The sequence below is a fragment of the Nilaparvata lugens genome, chromosome 14 (genome assembly GCF_014356525.2).
Source record: "Nilaparvata lugens isolate BPH chromosome 14, ASM1435652v1, whole genome shotgun sequence".
NCBI classification, from domain to species: domain Eukaryota; kingdom Metazoa; phylum Arthropoda; class Insecta; order Hemiptera; family Delphacidae; genus Nilaparvata; species Nilaparvata lugens.
The window spans coordinates 16,995,593-17,011,286 of NC_052517.1; the positions used below are offsets into that span (position 1 = coordinate 16,995,593).

Below are 15,694 nucleotides of genomic sequence, written 5' to 3' on the forward strand. Positions count from 1 at the left end.
TAAAGAGATGTCCTCGACCATTTAATATTAGCCAGGTGAAGTATTTCTTTCCACTGCTTGCTACAAAATAGGTTGCGTTGTCGGATAGTACTCGTTTGGGCTTTCCTACTTCACTTGTCCATCTTTCCGTTATGCATTGGGCCAAAACTTCTCCGTCAATTTGCCTATGGGAAATAGCATGGTATATTTTGAAAAAAACATGTAAGCACGAATATGTATTTTTTTCTGTATTGCGCCATGGGCAATGGACCATATATATCCGCTGATATCAATTCCAATGGTGCGCTGGGGAGAATGGGATTCATTTCACCTCTGATATGGTATCGCGGGTATTTGGCTTTCTGGCATATATCGCAAGCTTTCACTATTTTGGCCACTTTTTTATGCATGCTTTTAAAATAACAGCTTTCTTTTAGTAGGTGGAGGGTCTTTGTAGTTCCAAAATGTCCAATGCGTTCGTGAGCTTCTTTTATCAAATCTGTTTCCATATTAGCGGGGATGATTAGGCGCCAGTCGTAAGTATTTTTAGCCGGTCGGTGGAACATAAATCCTTTGTAGCGGGTATACTGTCGCAGGTAGTCGGGCGGTTCGGCAGCTCCTTCTTCCATCAGTTCGCGGATCCGGGACAGTCTTGGGTCTTCATATTGGGCGATACGGATTCTTTCAGGTGTTAACATGGCAGTATGAATTCGTGGTTGGATGTTGGGAGGATATGTATGCTATCTCCACTCTTTACGGCGAAACATCTCAGGTTGGTATCTTGACATATGTAGCGTCTATTTCCCTGGATAGAAAGTCGGCTCTTGATGGCGTTCGGTCCTTAGTGTTAGGCTTAGTACCTCCATACACTCCATAGCATTTTCCATTCCGTGGATACCCCACTCCCTCGGCACGCCTTCCATGTAGTGAGTGAAATGTACCTCAGCGATTCCTTCAGTGCGTTTCTTCAGATCAAGGGGTACTATAACTTCGTATGCTTCGGTTTCGGTAAATGCATGAAATTTCGAGGTTTGGAAATTTAACAGGCCTGGAAGTGTTGTAGGAAATCTGTACCTATTATTATGTGCGGACCGGAAACAGTAATACAAGAAATGTATATGCGAATCGTTGTTGTTGAAGATTTATTTCCAGTAAACATTGAGTAGTTTATTATATTCGCCGTCCTGGACTGATACCTGATACATATCGTTGGTTAACGGTAGAGTAGCTAATTTTGTTTTTTCTTTCAGACGTTGAAATATGTCTGTTTGTATGAGGCTACATTGTGAACCACTATCTACTAATGCTTGAACCTTCATTCCATATATTCTATATCGATATACGCTTGCATTTGGATATCCGGTAGCCTGCTTTCTTTTTCCATTTCTTCTAACAAAGTCTCCGGTAAATCATTTCTGAATGTGGTGTATGATGTTGAAATATCCTGCTTTTCTTGGTTTGTTTCACTTGAGCTTGTGCTTGCTATATCGGGGGTATCATATAGTCATGGTTTATTAGCTGTAGTTTTCTGTATATCTGGTGGCGGGTCGTTGGGTGCTGGGTTCTGGGTTTTTTGTTGATTCAATCCTATTGCATGTGCTAATGTATAATTTGTACTTACTTGTTGAGGTGGCGGTTTATAATTTCTGTTGTAATTGTTTTGTGTGTGATTATTATGTGAGTTTAATCGATCACGGCCATCATAGTGATTCTTACGATTGCTCTGCTGGGCATAGTGGTTGGTTGTGCGATTTTGAAATTTTTCATTATTCCAGTTACCATTTTGCCTGTGCTCATAGCGGCGTTCAAATTGAGGAGCAGATCGGTAGCGATCATATGATACCGGTTCATAATTTTGGCTGTTATACTGATTAAATTTTGAGTTATGTTGATTTGGTGCGTATCTCTGGTCTGAACGGTGGTTTGATATTGCCATTGCAGACTGTATGCCATATAAATGATTTATCAGCTGCTTACAATCAGTAATGGGTTGTGTGGCGAGTGCCATTCTAACTTGATACGGTAGCTTCTTTAAAATAATACTTGCTAATGCGATTCATTAATGGGCTCGCTCAATTGAGAATTTTTAAACTGTAGGGCAGTGACGAAAGTGGTACATGCACCGTCTAAGTTAGGGTTGAAATCGCATGATATAATGTCCGCTAGCACGTCCACCTGTTTACTTCTGCTCCAATACTGTTCCAGGAAGACAGCTACAAACTCATCCAATGATGTAAATTCATGGGCTCTACTCCGAAAGAACATCAGGGGTTCGCCAATCAATAACTAGTCAAACGAAGACGCCAAAAATTCCAAGAGGTAGGTGCAAGAGTTTGTACTAATTTTATCTGATCAATGAATGGTTGAGGTTGCAAATGGCGATCAGTATTATCAAATTTTCCTAGTCCTTGTAATATACTATGAACGTTGAGGTTGTCTGTTTGAATCCCTTGAGGTCGTTGTTGAATATGATTTTCTAATGCTGTTATTTTTTCCTGTGTTATCTGCCATTGACTATTATGTGTAATTTTATTTGCGTTTATTTCTTGATTTAATTGAGTCAGAGTGGATTTTTAAATTAGTAGAGTTCCGTTAAAGCTTTACAGGTTTCTGTATTTTGGTTGATGCTACCTTGCAGTTGGTTCATTTTTGTGGACGTATTAATCTGTTTTTTTTGTATTTCTTTAATAATGTTAATATTTTTGTCAACTGTAGTTGTTAAGTTTTGATTGGCAACGGTAATTTGTTTGTGGATTTCTTGGTGGCAATCGGCCTTAATGTTGTTGGTTATATCCTGAATGGGTGTAGTGATTTGTATGGTTAGGTTATCTATCCTTTCATTGAGTTCACATGTAACCGTATCCAACCTTTCCGATAATCCTGCCGTAACTTTATCCTGACTTTCGTTTTGTAGAATTATCATTGCTTTTAATTCTTCCCTATGATTCTCTACTTTAGTTTCAATATTATCCAACCGTTGTTCTACTGATTTTATAGCGCCTGCGGTCTCTTTCATGCCCTGTTCCACTGTTTGTTTATTTTCCTCTTTTACTGTAGCAATCTCTTTTTTAATCTCCTGCATCATATTATCCATTGTTTTTTGTAACATAATGTTGAAAGTACTGCTAGTTTGTTCCATTATTACCTTTTGAAGCGGATCTAACTCTGTGATTGAAAATATACTTTGTTTGCCCAGGTGTGACTCGGCCTCCGGCGATGCGGGTTCTGCAGGCTGCTCCTCGCCCCCTTCAAAGTTGATCTCTGCTATCCGTTGATTCAATGGTGTGTCAGCGGCGTCGATTCGAGTGGATGATAGAGGTTGCAGACCTGGTGGATCGAAGACTATCGACCCGACGCTTCCTGGTTCCCTTTCTCGTGGCGTATTGGCATCTACCGTGGTGGGGTTTGATGTGCTTGGAGTCGACAAAGTGGGATCTGTGCAACCGCCGTACATATATGAAACTTCAGAGTTTGCGGGAGTGTGATTCATTATGTCAAATATGATAAATGCTAATTAAAAAGTGATAAAAATGATAAGCGAAAATGCTTAAAAAGAGACACAACCGGGACTTACAGTGAAACAGTGATGTGTAAAGTGTTTGGATACTCATACGACAAGGTATTTATACTTAAGTTTTTTATAATGCTCTAGCGCCCCCAATGTTTTGTTTTAATTTATTCTTGGCTAGTTTACAGGCTGTGACTTATTTTCCAACCGGCTTAAACACATAATATATTTTTGACTAGAAAGTAATAGCAGTTTAGGCTTATAAAATAAATTGCACACCATGAACGTTTCATACATATATTAAACAAATAATGCAAAAAATAAAGCGAGGCAAAAAATATATAAAGAGCGATAAAAAATATAATATAAAAATAGAACAATAATTGAAATCAGTAAAATATCACAGGCTAAACTTTATATTCTAGATTTATGGCACGAATCATTACCATGTGCCTTTATCTTAAAATCATATGCATTCTTTTGCATGTAGCTGCGATATGCGCTTGCTAATACTTGTCGACTTGGACAATTCAATTAAAAATGTGTGCTTTAAGATCAGCTTGATAATTAGCCACTAATAATCCAAATATATATATATATTAAAATCTCTAGTACTTAGTAGATTTATTTGTATCGAATATATATTTTTATCTCAGGGTGCAAGATTCGGCACCTGACGGAATAGGTAGAGCCATTCATCTAGTGAATTAGAGCTATAATAAATTATCGCAAATTGTATTGCAAAAATTAAATATCATATGCATATGTTTTAATAGCCTAGATTTTGTACTTCTTTGATTTAATAGAAATTTCTGAAATATTGATCTATATTTTTCTTTCAAATAAATACCTTTAATACTAATTTTACTTGCGCAAGTATTACTCTTATTAATTTCTTAATTTATAAAAGCATGTTCAATTCATTCAAACATTGACCAGCTTTATGCTAGATATATTTCGTCAGTAAAAAAAAAAACACATAAATACACAAAATTTAACAAGATGGCTTTGGAAAATGTAATGATCCACACAATATGAACTGGTCATTTCAACATCACCAATACCACACTAATAATGTTGTACCTAACTCAAGATTATACTCTATTAACTTATATGTAGGTAAAACAAGTTTGGACTTGGACTAAATAGCTTGTTTATAAGCTGACCAAAGTTTTAATCTTAACATCTAAACCAATTTACTGAATAGCTTATAATAGGTAAAATTTGACAAATCTGTATTGACAGTCTTGACAAATTGAATATACTAAGCAGTCAAGTGAGCTTGCATGAAAACATACAATTTTGCAGAACATGGATATTTTGTCCATATCTAGACTTTTTTTATTCAGTGTAGAAGTGTCTCAAAACATATTCTCGAAAATTGATGCAGTAGGTCAGGCTATATTGTTCAAATGACAGATAAATCATAAATTTAATCGTTTCTTTATAATATTTAATATAATTTATTATTTAAGCTTTACAATAGTTTGTATTTCTCATAATTACATTCAACAATCTTCAATGTTCTGATAGTCACAGTCTGTGTTCACTGTTCGCGGTGTTCTCTGATTGGAGGTTACTGATAAATATAATAATTTTATCCACTTTTTTGAGTATACTTTGAATGGATTTCAGATCAAGGAAGAAATTGAAGCATTCCTGATTGCTCCAATGGATATTGGCAGAAGCGCCCATGAATTATCCTTGAAGGATGAATTAGAATATGAGAATCAGTCAAAAGTAAGTCAATGAAGCAATATTGTGTCATATAATTTCACATAATCTTGTGATACTGACAATATCGTTTTTATTTTACCTTAATACATGGAGAAAATTCACAATATCTTTGTTCATAGTGTAAATTTCAATTCAAATAGACTTGTTCATCCCAATTATGGTACATAATTACCAAGTTGCACTGTAGAGAAAAAGTAGAAATTAAAGATATTTTATGGGGATTTTAAGTTCTAAATTCCAAGTTGATATTTTGTTTGTCCAAGCCTATTATTGTTGATAATTATTGTTAAGGCTGAATGAGAGTGTACCTATGAATTGTACAGTTTTTAGATCATGCCAGAGTCCCTGAAATTTGTTAATTATCTCATGATCAATAAATTAATCCCATCACTAGAATTGACTCCCATTCAGTTATTCATTGTGCAAGTTCTCAATAATTGTTGAAGCCACTTTGAAAAGTTTTTGGTAACTGGTACCATTTTAATTAATTGCAGATGTCCACATGTGACCAAATAACAGATAGCAAATCACCAGTCTCAGAGCACAATTCATTGAGTGGAGAATCAGATTCCAGGCTGACTAAGGCCATTGAAAAAGAAGTGTGTGGTAAGTATAGTGATAACATTGTTGATGTGTTGTATGTAATTCATAATTCAACTTGTATTTGCATTCTTTCCTTAAATTTGCATTAGCTGTGTGTTTCAAGTAGCCTTCAACTGCACCAATCACAGGAACTGTCTCATATTTATTACTTATACTTAGATTACTTTCAATTACCTATGCTTTCCTCATATTTTTCTTATGTATTTGTAAATTGCATTTACTGTATCTCTTTTTTTTAATAACTTGCTTAATACGATTGTAAATTGTAGTGAAGACTGTTTTGGGCCTTATGTCTGTAGTGTTCTTTGTTCTGTAATAAATAAATAAACATTTAGGAATCTCCTGAAATGAGAGCAGCTAACAGGAGGGTGTGCAAACACTGTTGTGACATTCACCCTATGAAATCTGTGGAAATGATAGGAACGTATTGTTGCCACTTATTTATTCCCAATATTTTCCATAGTAGATATCTATGATGCAAGTTATCTAACCAGGATCACTAACAAAACCAATATTCATATTTGTTTCATTGCTAACTATGATAAATCCTGAATTCAATAGATTTGATATGCTATCAAAATTGACAATGTGTATAGATTCTCACCACAACAATATATAATTATGCAATTCTTAGTTCTTGGGTTTTACTTTGTATTTTTTGGATTTTACTTTGTATTTTTTGTATTTTATTTTTATTCTTTATTTTTTCTTTGGATTTCATTTTTCTCCTCCTCATTGTACTCTCTCCCATCCTGCTCCTTCTCCTCAACCTCCTACTGGTCCCCCAACTCTTTCTCCTCCTCCTTTTCTTGTACCTCCTCTTCCTCTCTCACCTCATCCTCTCCACCCTCTACATCATCCTCCTCCACCTCCTCCTTCTACTCCTCCTCCTCTTTTGCTTCTCCTTGACCTTTTACATTCTTCTCATGTTCTCTTTCCGGCCTTTTCCCTTGACTTACATAAATATCCTTATCTACTAAATTTACTTATTTTTGTCTCTACTCTACTCACAACACTGGAGTGAATATTCATGTGCTGGTTTGTATTTCAGGTGGTAGAATAGCCGAAGTAGTATCAGTAAGGTTGGAGGATTCGTTTGAAGGCTGCGATAAACAGAAGTTATGTCCATACCAGGTAAGAGGAGTTTGTCTGTTTGAAAGTCATTTCCATTTGCTTATAAACTGTATTCGAGATTATTTGTAAGTTCTTGTTGTCAAGTAGAATCTTGTTAACTGTTGTGTACCATACACATTTTCACTGTGGGCTTCCAACAATACTTTTGACTTCTGAGTCTTTTGATTGTGTTGTTTTCCATTCTATAGAGAATCTGTTACCAGTTTTTGAATGATCTGTTTCAATTATTTTATCTCAAGTCTTTCATGTCTCAATAAGTCTTAGTGGAAACATGTTTTCCACACAATATATCCATATTTTATTCATTCAGGAGCAGGTGTTACCTGTGCTCTGCAAGAGTCTGTTAGAAGCACAAATGAATCGAATCTAGTTGTGTAGTTACTTGCTATTGAAAATATCAACACTTGTAATATTCTATAATTTATACTCTTTGAGCTTTTTATCCTTTGTAGGAATTGTATTACAAATTAAATAAATTTGTTCTATTGTCAAGATTATTATCAATTGATCAATGAAAATGGAAAAAGGCCCACAATCAACCTCAGTAAATTAAGAATCCTTATGCAAAATTGGAGTTAACAAGTTTAGTGATGTCTGAGTTTCTGTTTTATAAATTATTCAAAAACTGGGTGACAGTTGTAAGGAAACAGTTCAGAAAAGGACGTCTCACTAAGCTAATAACCAATAGTTTGAATAGGCCGCCAAAGGCTGTATGTCCAGTCAGCTTGATGATGTCACAGATCCATTGGAAAATAATAATAGTATTAGTTGATATAAAGACAATTTGTGAATTCAACAGGCTAGTAAAATAATGAATATTATAATCGCCAAAAATGGAATGATTAATTCATAGAATAGTTATATTCTCCTTGGGTTGGTAATACAGACAAAGTCCAGATGAGCTTTAACAAGAAAATTTTCTTGCACTGTTTTTGTTCCTACTTTTTCCTGACTGGCTGTGATATAAAAATGTGAATCGATCTCAACTATTTTTAAATGTTTTATTTGTTTTTCCAATGTAAATTATAGTCTGATCTAAAAATTAGAAAAGTAGACGATATAAAAAAGTAGAATCAGAGTTGAAGTTAGTTTGTTCAAATAATCTATCATGAATGTAAATTTAGTATGCTATCCCAACACGTTCAAACCAAAGGCGAAAAAATTTAGTTTAACTCTCAAACAAAATTAAACAAAAGGCACATAAGTAATAGACTTAGTGGCCACTAGTTTTTAAGTTAGGCAGTTGAATTTATTTAAAAAGAAGTCCTTCCTTGAGACTTGACTCAATTTTCTTGTGCCAACTTGTTGTTCAAGTCTTGTCTTTTCTTGCCAAGAAGTCGTTCCTTGAGACTTGACTAAACCAATTTTCTTGTGCCAACTTGTTTGTCAACACATAATATTTCTATTGAATATTTGTCTCAATCACGTTTGAGCAATTAATAATCTGCATGTTCAATAAAAGTGATCTGGTTTCTATAAGTGTTTCAAGTCAGTAGTACAATTTTATCTTGTAAAGCTGAGTTCTAGACTCACCTATGGTAGCCTAACATCTACCCAAGCTGACTAGTGAGGTCCATGTAATAATGATAATATTTGATTAACATTGATGTAACTATCCTTGTCTGTAATTTGACAATGCAGATAGTGCTATCTTTTTCCAGCTTCACAACTTTGCCAGCAAGTTTTCTACAATGTAGATATATAATTAACAGAAACAAATTGCAATAGAAATTTTTGGTCCAGATCATCCTGATCATCAATTTGGGTTTAGAAGAAGTAAGCATTCAACTACCTATCAAACAGGTACTTCAGGGTGAAACAAGAAGATAGCTACTCAAAGTTATCGAAAATTGAAGCAAGAGTGCCCCAAGGAAGTGTTTTGGGGCCCATTCTATATCTTCTTTACACAAATGATATTCCTGTACCAGAAGAAAACATCATTGCCACGTTTGCTGATGACACAGCAGTCCTAGCTCCAGGAGACAGCAATGAAGAAGCAACAAGGAAAATTCTAGTAAGTCTCACAAAAATTAAAAATGGACCATAGACTGGAGAATTAAATTGAATGAGAAGAAGTCTTTGCATGTGACCTTTGCATACCAGTCAGAATCAACAACCACGTGATTCCATATGCAAACGAGGCGAAATATCTTGTCATTACTGTGGATGCCAACTTCGGTGGAAAAGCCATGTCAAGAAAAAGAGGGATGAGCTCAACTTCAAGTATAGTAGGATGTATTGGCTGATAGGAAGGAATTCAAGCTTATCAACCTATAATAAAATTCTACTCTACAAACAAATACTGAGGCCTGTCTGGTTGTATGGTGCACAACTGTGGGGCTGTACAGCAGAGAGCAATATTGGCATCATCCAATGATTCCAAAACAAGTTTCTGCGGAATGCTGTCAATGGGTGAATGCTCCATACTTCATCAGGAACACCGACCTTCATAGAGACCTCCAGGTGGAGACAGTCAAGGAGATGATTGTCCTATGAAGAGGCTCTACATGACCACCAAAATGTTGAGGAAATCCAGCTTTTGGACAACTCAACATTGACGAGGAGATTGAAAAGGAAGAAGCCAACAGATCTGGTCTAAACCTCCAGGAGTGCTTAGTGAAAGTGGAAAAAAATAAATAGGCTACCTATATCAATTTAGTGCAGTGATCATGAATGAACTAATTTAAAACAAGGAGAAGCTATTACAAGATTCTTCTTGTAAAATGACTTGAAGTCATTTAAATTAGGATAGAAAAAACTGATCGTTAGTCCTAGTACTAGTAACAGTTATATTCAGTAGAAAAAGAATAAATCTTTGGTAAATACCACTTTTCATTCCTACACTTTGTATTCTCATTCTACATAATAAAAAAGCTATTCACCTACTGTTATATGAACCCTTCTACAATACAGTCTGCTAGTCATCTAAAATTAATGACCTCATAAACCACTGTGAATAATGTAGTCTATAATAATAATACAAGTCATGGCATTGATTGTGAATGTGTATGTGTTGCAGATGGCGACAGTTACTGTTAAAAAGGAGGAGGAGGAGGAGGATGATAGCAGCCAGCAACCAGCTGCAGTGGAAGATGATTGCAGCCAACAGCATTATCTAATCCCTGGCTACAACATGATCTTCATCAAAGAGGATGCATATGGTGAGATGCATTCTATTACTAAACGATTCTTGATTGACCAGGGTCTACACTCCTTGCTCGGGGGATTAGATTGTGGCCAGCTTCCAAACCATGAAGTGGTTTGATGTTTGGGAGTGGAACTCCTGTGTAAATGCTACTCCTGAATGGGCTGTCTGCCACATGTCAACCATGCACATGTACACAACAAATGTTTAGTGTGTTAGATGTAATGTGTTCAGAATATTCCATAAAATTGGATGTATCAATCTAATGATGTTTGTCTACTTTTTGTTATAAATTTGACTTCTTCAATTTCATTAATTACCTATGATAACCAATCCATCATCACTATGGAGAATTATCACCATTAGCTATAAAGAAAAATATAATGAACCATAAGAATACTTACAATTACAAAATGTATTATTGAATAATGATCTTGACAAATGAGATATACATTTTAAATGCATTATTAGCAATAATCAACATTTAATATTATATCAGATATGCTTGGAGGACTTGACTCAAAATTACCTACAAAAGAAGGCGGTTGTGACACAAAATTGTCAGATCATTATCCAATCATTTCCACTCACTTCATAACGTGAATGTCACTATATAATATTCTGTTTTGATAATTTACAAGTTGCATTATTGATGATTCCAGACGAGCAAGAGGCTGAAGAAAGTGCAGTGAAGAGCGAACCAGAGATGTGGCCTTCAAACTGCAGCACATCTGGCCGAGACTATGCAACAGGAGTGGGTGGACTGAATGAGCATTCAACCTCTCCAGTGGAGAAGTGCACTGAGTCATCTGTGGCTGGCAAAAAGACCAAGCTATACAGCTGTGCTGACTGTAGCTATAAGACACCAAAGTTTAGTCGTTTGAAGGTACACAATAGAAAACACACTGGAGAAAAACCATTCAATTGCGAGTTTTGTGACTACAAAAGTTCTGAGTTAGGTAGATTGAAAAGACATATCAGAACACATACTGGGGAAAAACCATTCAGATGCGAGTTTTGTGACTACAAAAGTTCTGAGTTAGGTAGATTGAAAAGACATATCAGAACACATACTGGGGAAAAACCTTTCAGCTGCGAATTTTGTGATTTTAAAAGTGCTAGGTTAGGTAATTTGAAAGCACATACCAGAACACATACTGGAGAAAAACCATTCAGCTGCGAGTTTTGTGAATACAAAAGTGCTGAGTTAGGTAATTTGAGAGCACATGTCAAAACACATACTGGAGAAAAACCATTCAGCTGCGAGTTTTGTGAATACAAAAGTGCTGAGTTAGGTAATTTGAAAGTACATATCAGAACCCATACTGGAGAAAAACCATTCAGCTGCGAGTTTTGTGACTTCAAAAGTTCTTATCTAAGTAGTTTGAAAGCACATATCAAAACACATACTGGAGAAAAACCTTTCAGCTGCAAGTTTTGTGACTTCAAATGTGCTAGATTAGGTAATTTGAAAGCACATACCAGAACACATACTGGAGAAACAACTCCTAGCTAAGCATAATTTTGTTAACCCTCACTTTCTTATCAAACTTTATTGAATTAGTTATCTACTCTACCTTGAATCTTTCAATTAAACTCCATCTTCAATTGATTCAATTTATTTTATCAATAAGTAATAACTTTGTGGGTAAATCCTGCAGTTGAGTCTGCCATGAATGAGGTTAGTTCTACTTTCTTTCTGGCTTCAAAAATTGAAAAATCTGGTGTGGCGCACTCACACAACTTTCCTTGCCGTTATGAAAATTTATCACCTGATGCTAGTGTTCCCGCGCATCTCAAGTCTACTATTTTAAGATCTCAGCCAGCTGGTAACAGGACAATAAGGCTGGAGACACACAAAGTTTGCCATCTCTTCATAGTGAATGATTCAATAGAATCAACAGTTGCCAACAGTTTGTAATTGAAATAATAACATTTCCTCGAATTCCGAGCTTATTTTCAATTTTAGGTGAAAATGTTACTGAACATTAATTGAAGAGATTTTCATGCTCAATCTTTTCCACTTGGAATTTTTTTGTTAAATTGTATCTAAAGTCTGATAATTGGGAATCTAAAATCAAACTTTGCTTAGATGGGGCGGAGCTCCTGAAATTTTTACAGATATCAGACTTGTGGCAGTTGATAGAGCTTATCACAGACTATTTTAGGTAAAAATTTTATCAAAATCGTTGGAGCCGTTTACGAGGAAATCGCAAAAAAACCTGTTTTTGACAACATTTTTACCATTTTATCAGCTATCTTGAGTTGCATTAGATTGAAATTGTTCGTGTCGGATCCTTATAGTGAAAGGACCTTAAGTTCCAAATTTTAAGTTATTCCGTTAATTGGGAGATGATATATAGTGTACACAGACACACATACACTCATACACACACACACACACTCACATACAGACCAATACCCAAAATCCACTTTTTTGGACTCAGGGGACCTTGAAACGTATAGAAATTTAGAAATTGGGGTACCTTAATTTTTTTCGGAAAGCATTATTTTCCTTACCTATGGTAATAGGGCAAGGAAAGTAAAAATTTAAATGTGAATACATCAATAATTGTCACTGATCATATGAATATGATTGGGATACAACAGGCTTGGCCCAAAAATGGTATTCCACCAAATTTCATAAAGAAAAATATTTTATATGTTTTCTTAATCCAATTTTCAATATTTGAATCTTATTCAAGAACAACATTTTTGTATCATACTTTTGGTGTAAATGAGGCTTGTTTTGGCATTATGCTGTAAACCTCTTTTGAGTTATATTTGGAAGTATTCTTATATATTCAATAGTATTATTTTTAGATGTTATAATATTATATTATTATAATATTGTGTATGTTTTTGAGAAATGAATTTGAAAAAAATTGAATATTATCATTTTCATGTGAGGTAATGAATTTTTATATAAACAAAAATCTATGTGCAATAAAATATATTTTGTTTCCTGTTGAGAATACAAGAATTTAGGTAGAATTAATTACACCACCAAAACAAATAACTAGCCTTTAGTTGCACAAAAGCCTGTTAAATTTTCAATCATTGTTAAACTCTACAAGAACCAATGAGAGAAGGCTTCTCTGATTGGCTCTCATGACATTTAATCGAGATTGAAAGTCAACAGACTTTCCTGCAAGGTTTTCACATTTTTCAGTGCTAACATAAATGCATAAGTGCATAACATGTTTTTACTTTCCTTGCCCTACTACCATAGGTAAGGAAAGTATTGCTTTCCAAAAAAATTAAGGTACCCCAATTTCAAGTTTTCTATACGTTTCAAGGTCCTCTGAGTCCAAAAACATGATTTTTGGGTGTTGTCTGTGTGTGTGTGTATGTCTGTGAACACGATAACTCCATTCCTAATTAACCGATTGACTTGAAATTTCAAACTTAAGGTCCTTATACCTTGAGGACCCGACAATAAGAAATTTAATAAAATTCAATCCAAGATGGCGGAAAAAATGGCGGATAATTACTAAAAAACCATGTTTTTCACGATTTTCTCAAAAACGGCTCTAACGATTTTCTTCAAATTCATACCATGGATAGCTATTTATAAGCCCTATCAACTGACATGACTCTCATTTCTGGGAAAATTGCAGGAGCTGCGTATTATTCTCAAGAAAAATGGCGGATAATTACTAAAAAACCATGTTTTTCACGGTTTTCTCAAAAACGGCTCTAACGATTTTCTTCAAATTTATACCATGGATAGCTATTTATAAGCCCTATCAACTGACATGAGTCTCATTTCTAGGAAAATTGCAGGAGCTGCGTAATATTCTCGAGAAAATGGCGGATAATTACCGAAAAACCATGTTTTTCACGATTTTCTCAAAAACTACTCAACTGATTTATTTCAAATTCATACTCTGTATAGTTTTTTATCAGCTCCATCAACTGGCATGAGTCTCCTTTCTGAGAAACTAATGGGGGGTTCACCCCATCCTTGAGAAATGGACTTTGTAACCTCCTTCTTGTGCATGAGGTAGGTAGGTAGAGCAGTCTATAAAAATAACACATAGTCGAGATATTTCATCTGTAGAACAGCTGTTTTGACAACTTTCAAAAAATCATCCGATTTCACAATTTACACAAAGGAAAAAGTACTCTGAAAACAATTATATACACACATATACAGTAGTCTGATCGTAGTTTCAAATAATTATGTTGCCGCCAATCGTCATTATGTTATTTCTCTAAATTATTGTCGTTTAAGAATGAGGCTCCCAGTTCAATGAGCAAGGAAAGTTGTGTGAGTGTACCACACCAGATTTTTGTATTAGTATTGACATGGCGTCAGTATTACAAAAATCTGGTGTGGTACACTCACACAACTTTCCTTGCTCATATTTGAAACTACGATCAGACTTCTGTATATGTATATAAATATATCATTGTTTTCAAAGTACTTTTTCTTTGTGTGAATAATTGTGAAATTCGATGATTTTTTTAGTCGTCATTTTTTTAAAGTCGTCAAAACAGCTGTTCTACAGATGAAATATCTCGACTATGTGTTCTTTTTATGAACTGGCGCTACCTACCTACCTCATGCACGAGAAGGAGGTTACTAAGTCCATTTCCCAAGGATGGGGTGGACCCCCATTGTTTTCCCAGGAAGGAGACTCATGCCAGTTGATAGAGCTGATAAATAACTATACAGGGTATGAATTTGAAAAGAATCGGTCAAGTTATTTTTGAGAAAAACGTGAAAAACATGGTTTTTTAGTAATTATCCGCCATTTTTCTCGAGAAAATCGTTAGAGCCGTTTTCGAGAAAACCGTGAAAAACATGGTTTTAGTCATTATCCGCCATTTTTCTCAAGAATATTACGGAGCTCATGGAATTTTCCCAGAAATGAGACTCATGCCATTTGATAGTGCTTATGAATATCTATCCATGGTATGAATTTGAAGAAAATCGTTAGAGCCGTTTTCGAGAAAACTGTGAAAAACATGGATTTTTAGTCATTATCCGCCATTTTTCTCAAGAATATTACGGAGCTCCTGATTTTTTCCCAGGAATGAGACTCATGCCAGTTGATAGGGCTTATAAATAGCTATCCATGGTATAAATTTGAAGGGAATCGTTGAAGCCGTTTTCGAGAAAACCGTGAAAAACATGGATTTTTAGTCATTATCGGCCATTTTTCAGAAGAATATTACGGAGCTCCTGAAATTTTCTCAGAAATGAGACTCATGTCAGTTGATAGGGCTTATAAATAGCTATCCATGATATAAATTTGAAGGGAATTGTTAGAGCCGTTTTCGAGAAAAACGTGAAAAACATGGTTTTTTAGTAATTATCCGCCATTTTTTCCGCCATCTTGAATTGGATTTTATTGAATTCCTTATTGTCGGATCCTCATGGTATAAGATCCTTAAGTTTAAAATTTCAAGTCAATCGGTTAATTAGGAATGGAGTTATCGTGTTCACAGTGCCGTGCTACCAATTTTTCCTTTAATGGTTGGAATAGCATTTAACACCTATCAACCTAAAGATAGTTGTCGGCTCCAATAAAATAGATTCTTGATAAACTGTGAATGGATCTATTGCCTATGAATGAGAA

At 35.1% G+C, this 15,694-nt stretch overlaps 2 protein-coding genes across 13 annotated transcripts in view; one reads left to right on the top strand and one right to left on the bottom strand.

The window, feature by feature from the left end:
* Positions 1–15,694, bottom strand: part of LOC111054622 (gastrula zinc finger protein XlCGF57.1) — a 721,792-nt gene that overhangs the window by 160,606 nt on the left and 545,492 nt on the right. The window lies entirely within an intron of this gene.
* The window catches only part of LOC111060042 (gastrula zinc finger protein XlCGF57.1-like), a 410,286-nt gene continuing 399,058 nt past the window's right edge, over positions 4,467–15,694 (top strand). Inside the window, exons 1-6 of one of the 3 annotated variants that reach the window (XM_039440951.1) lie at positions 4,467–4,704; positions 5,123–5,227; positions 5,719–5,830; positions 6,879–6,961; positions 9,981–10,122; positions 10,769–11,718. In XM_039440951.1, coding sequence (XP_039296885.1) covers positions 5,159–5,227; positions 5,719–5,830; positions 6,879–6,961; positions 9,981–10,122; positions 10,769–11,622 — 1,260 coding nt within the window. In that variant the 5' untranslated portion in view covers positions 4,467–4,704; positions 5,123–5,158 and the 3' untranslated portion in view covers positions 11,623–11,718. The other 2 variants (XM_039440952.1, XM_039440946.1) reach the window with 2 other exon arrangements.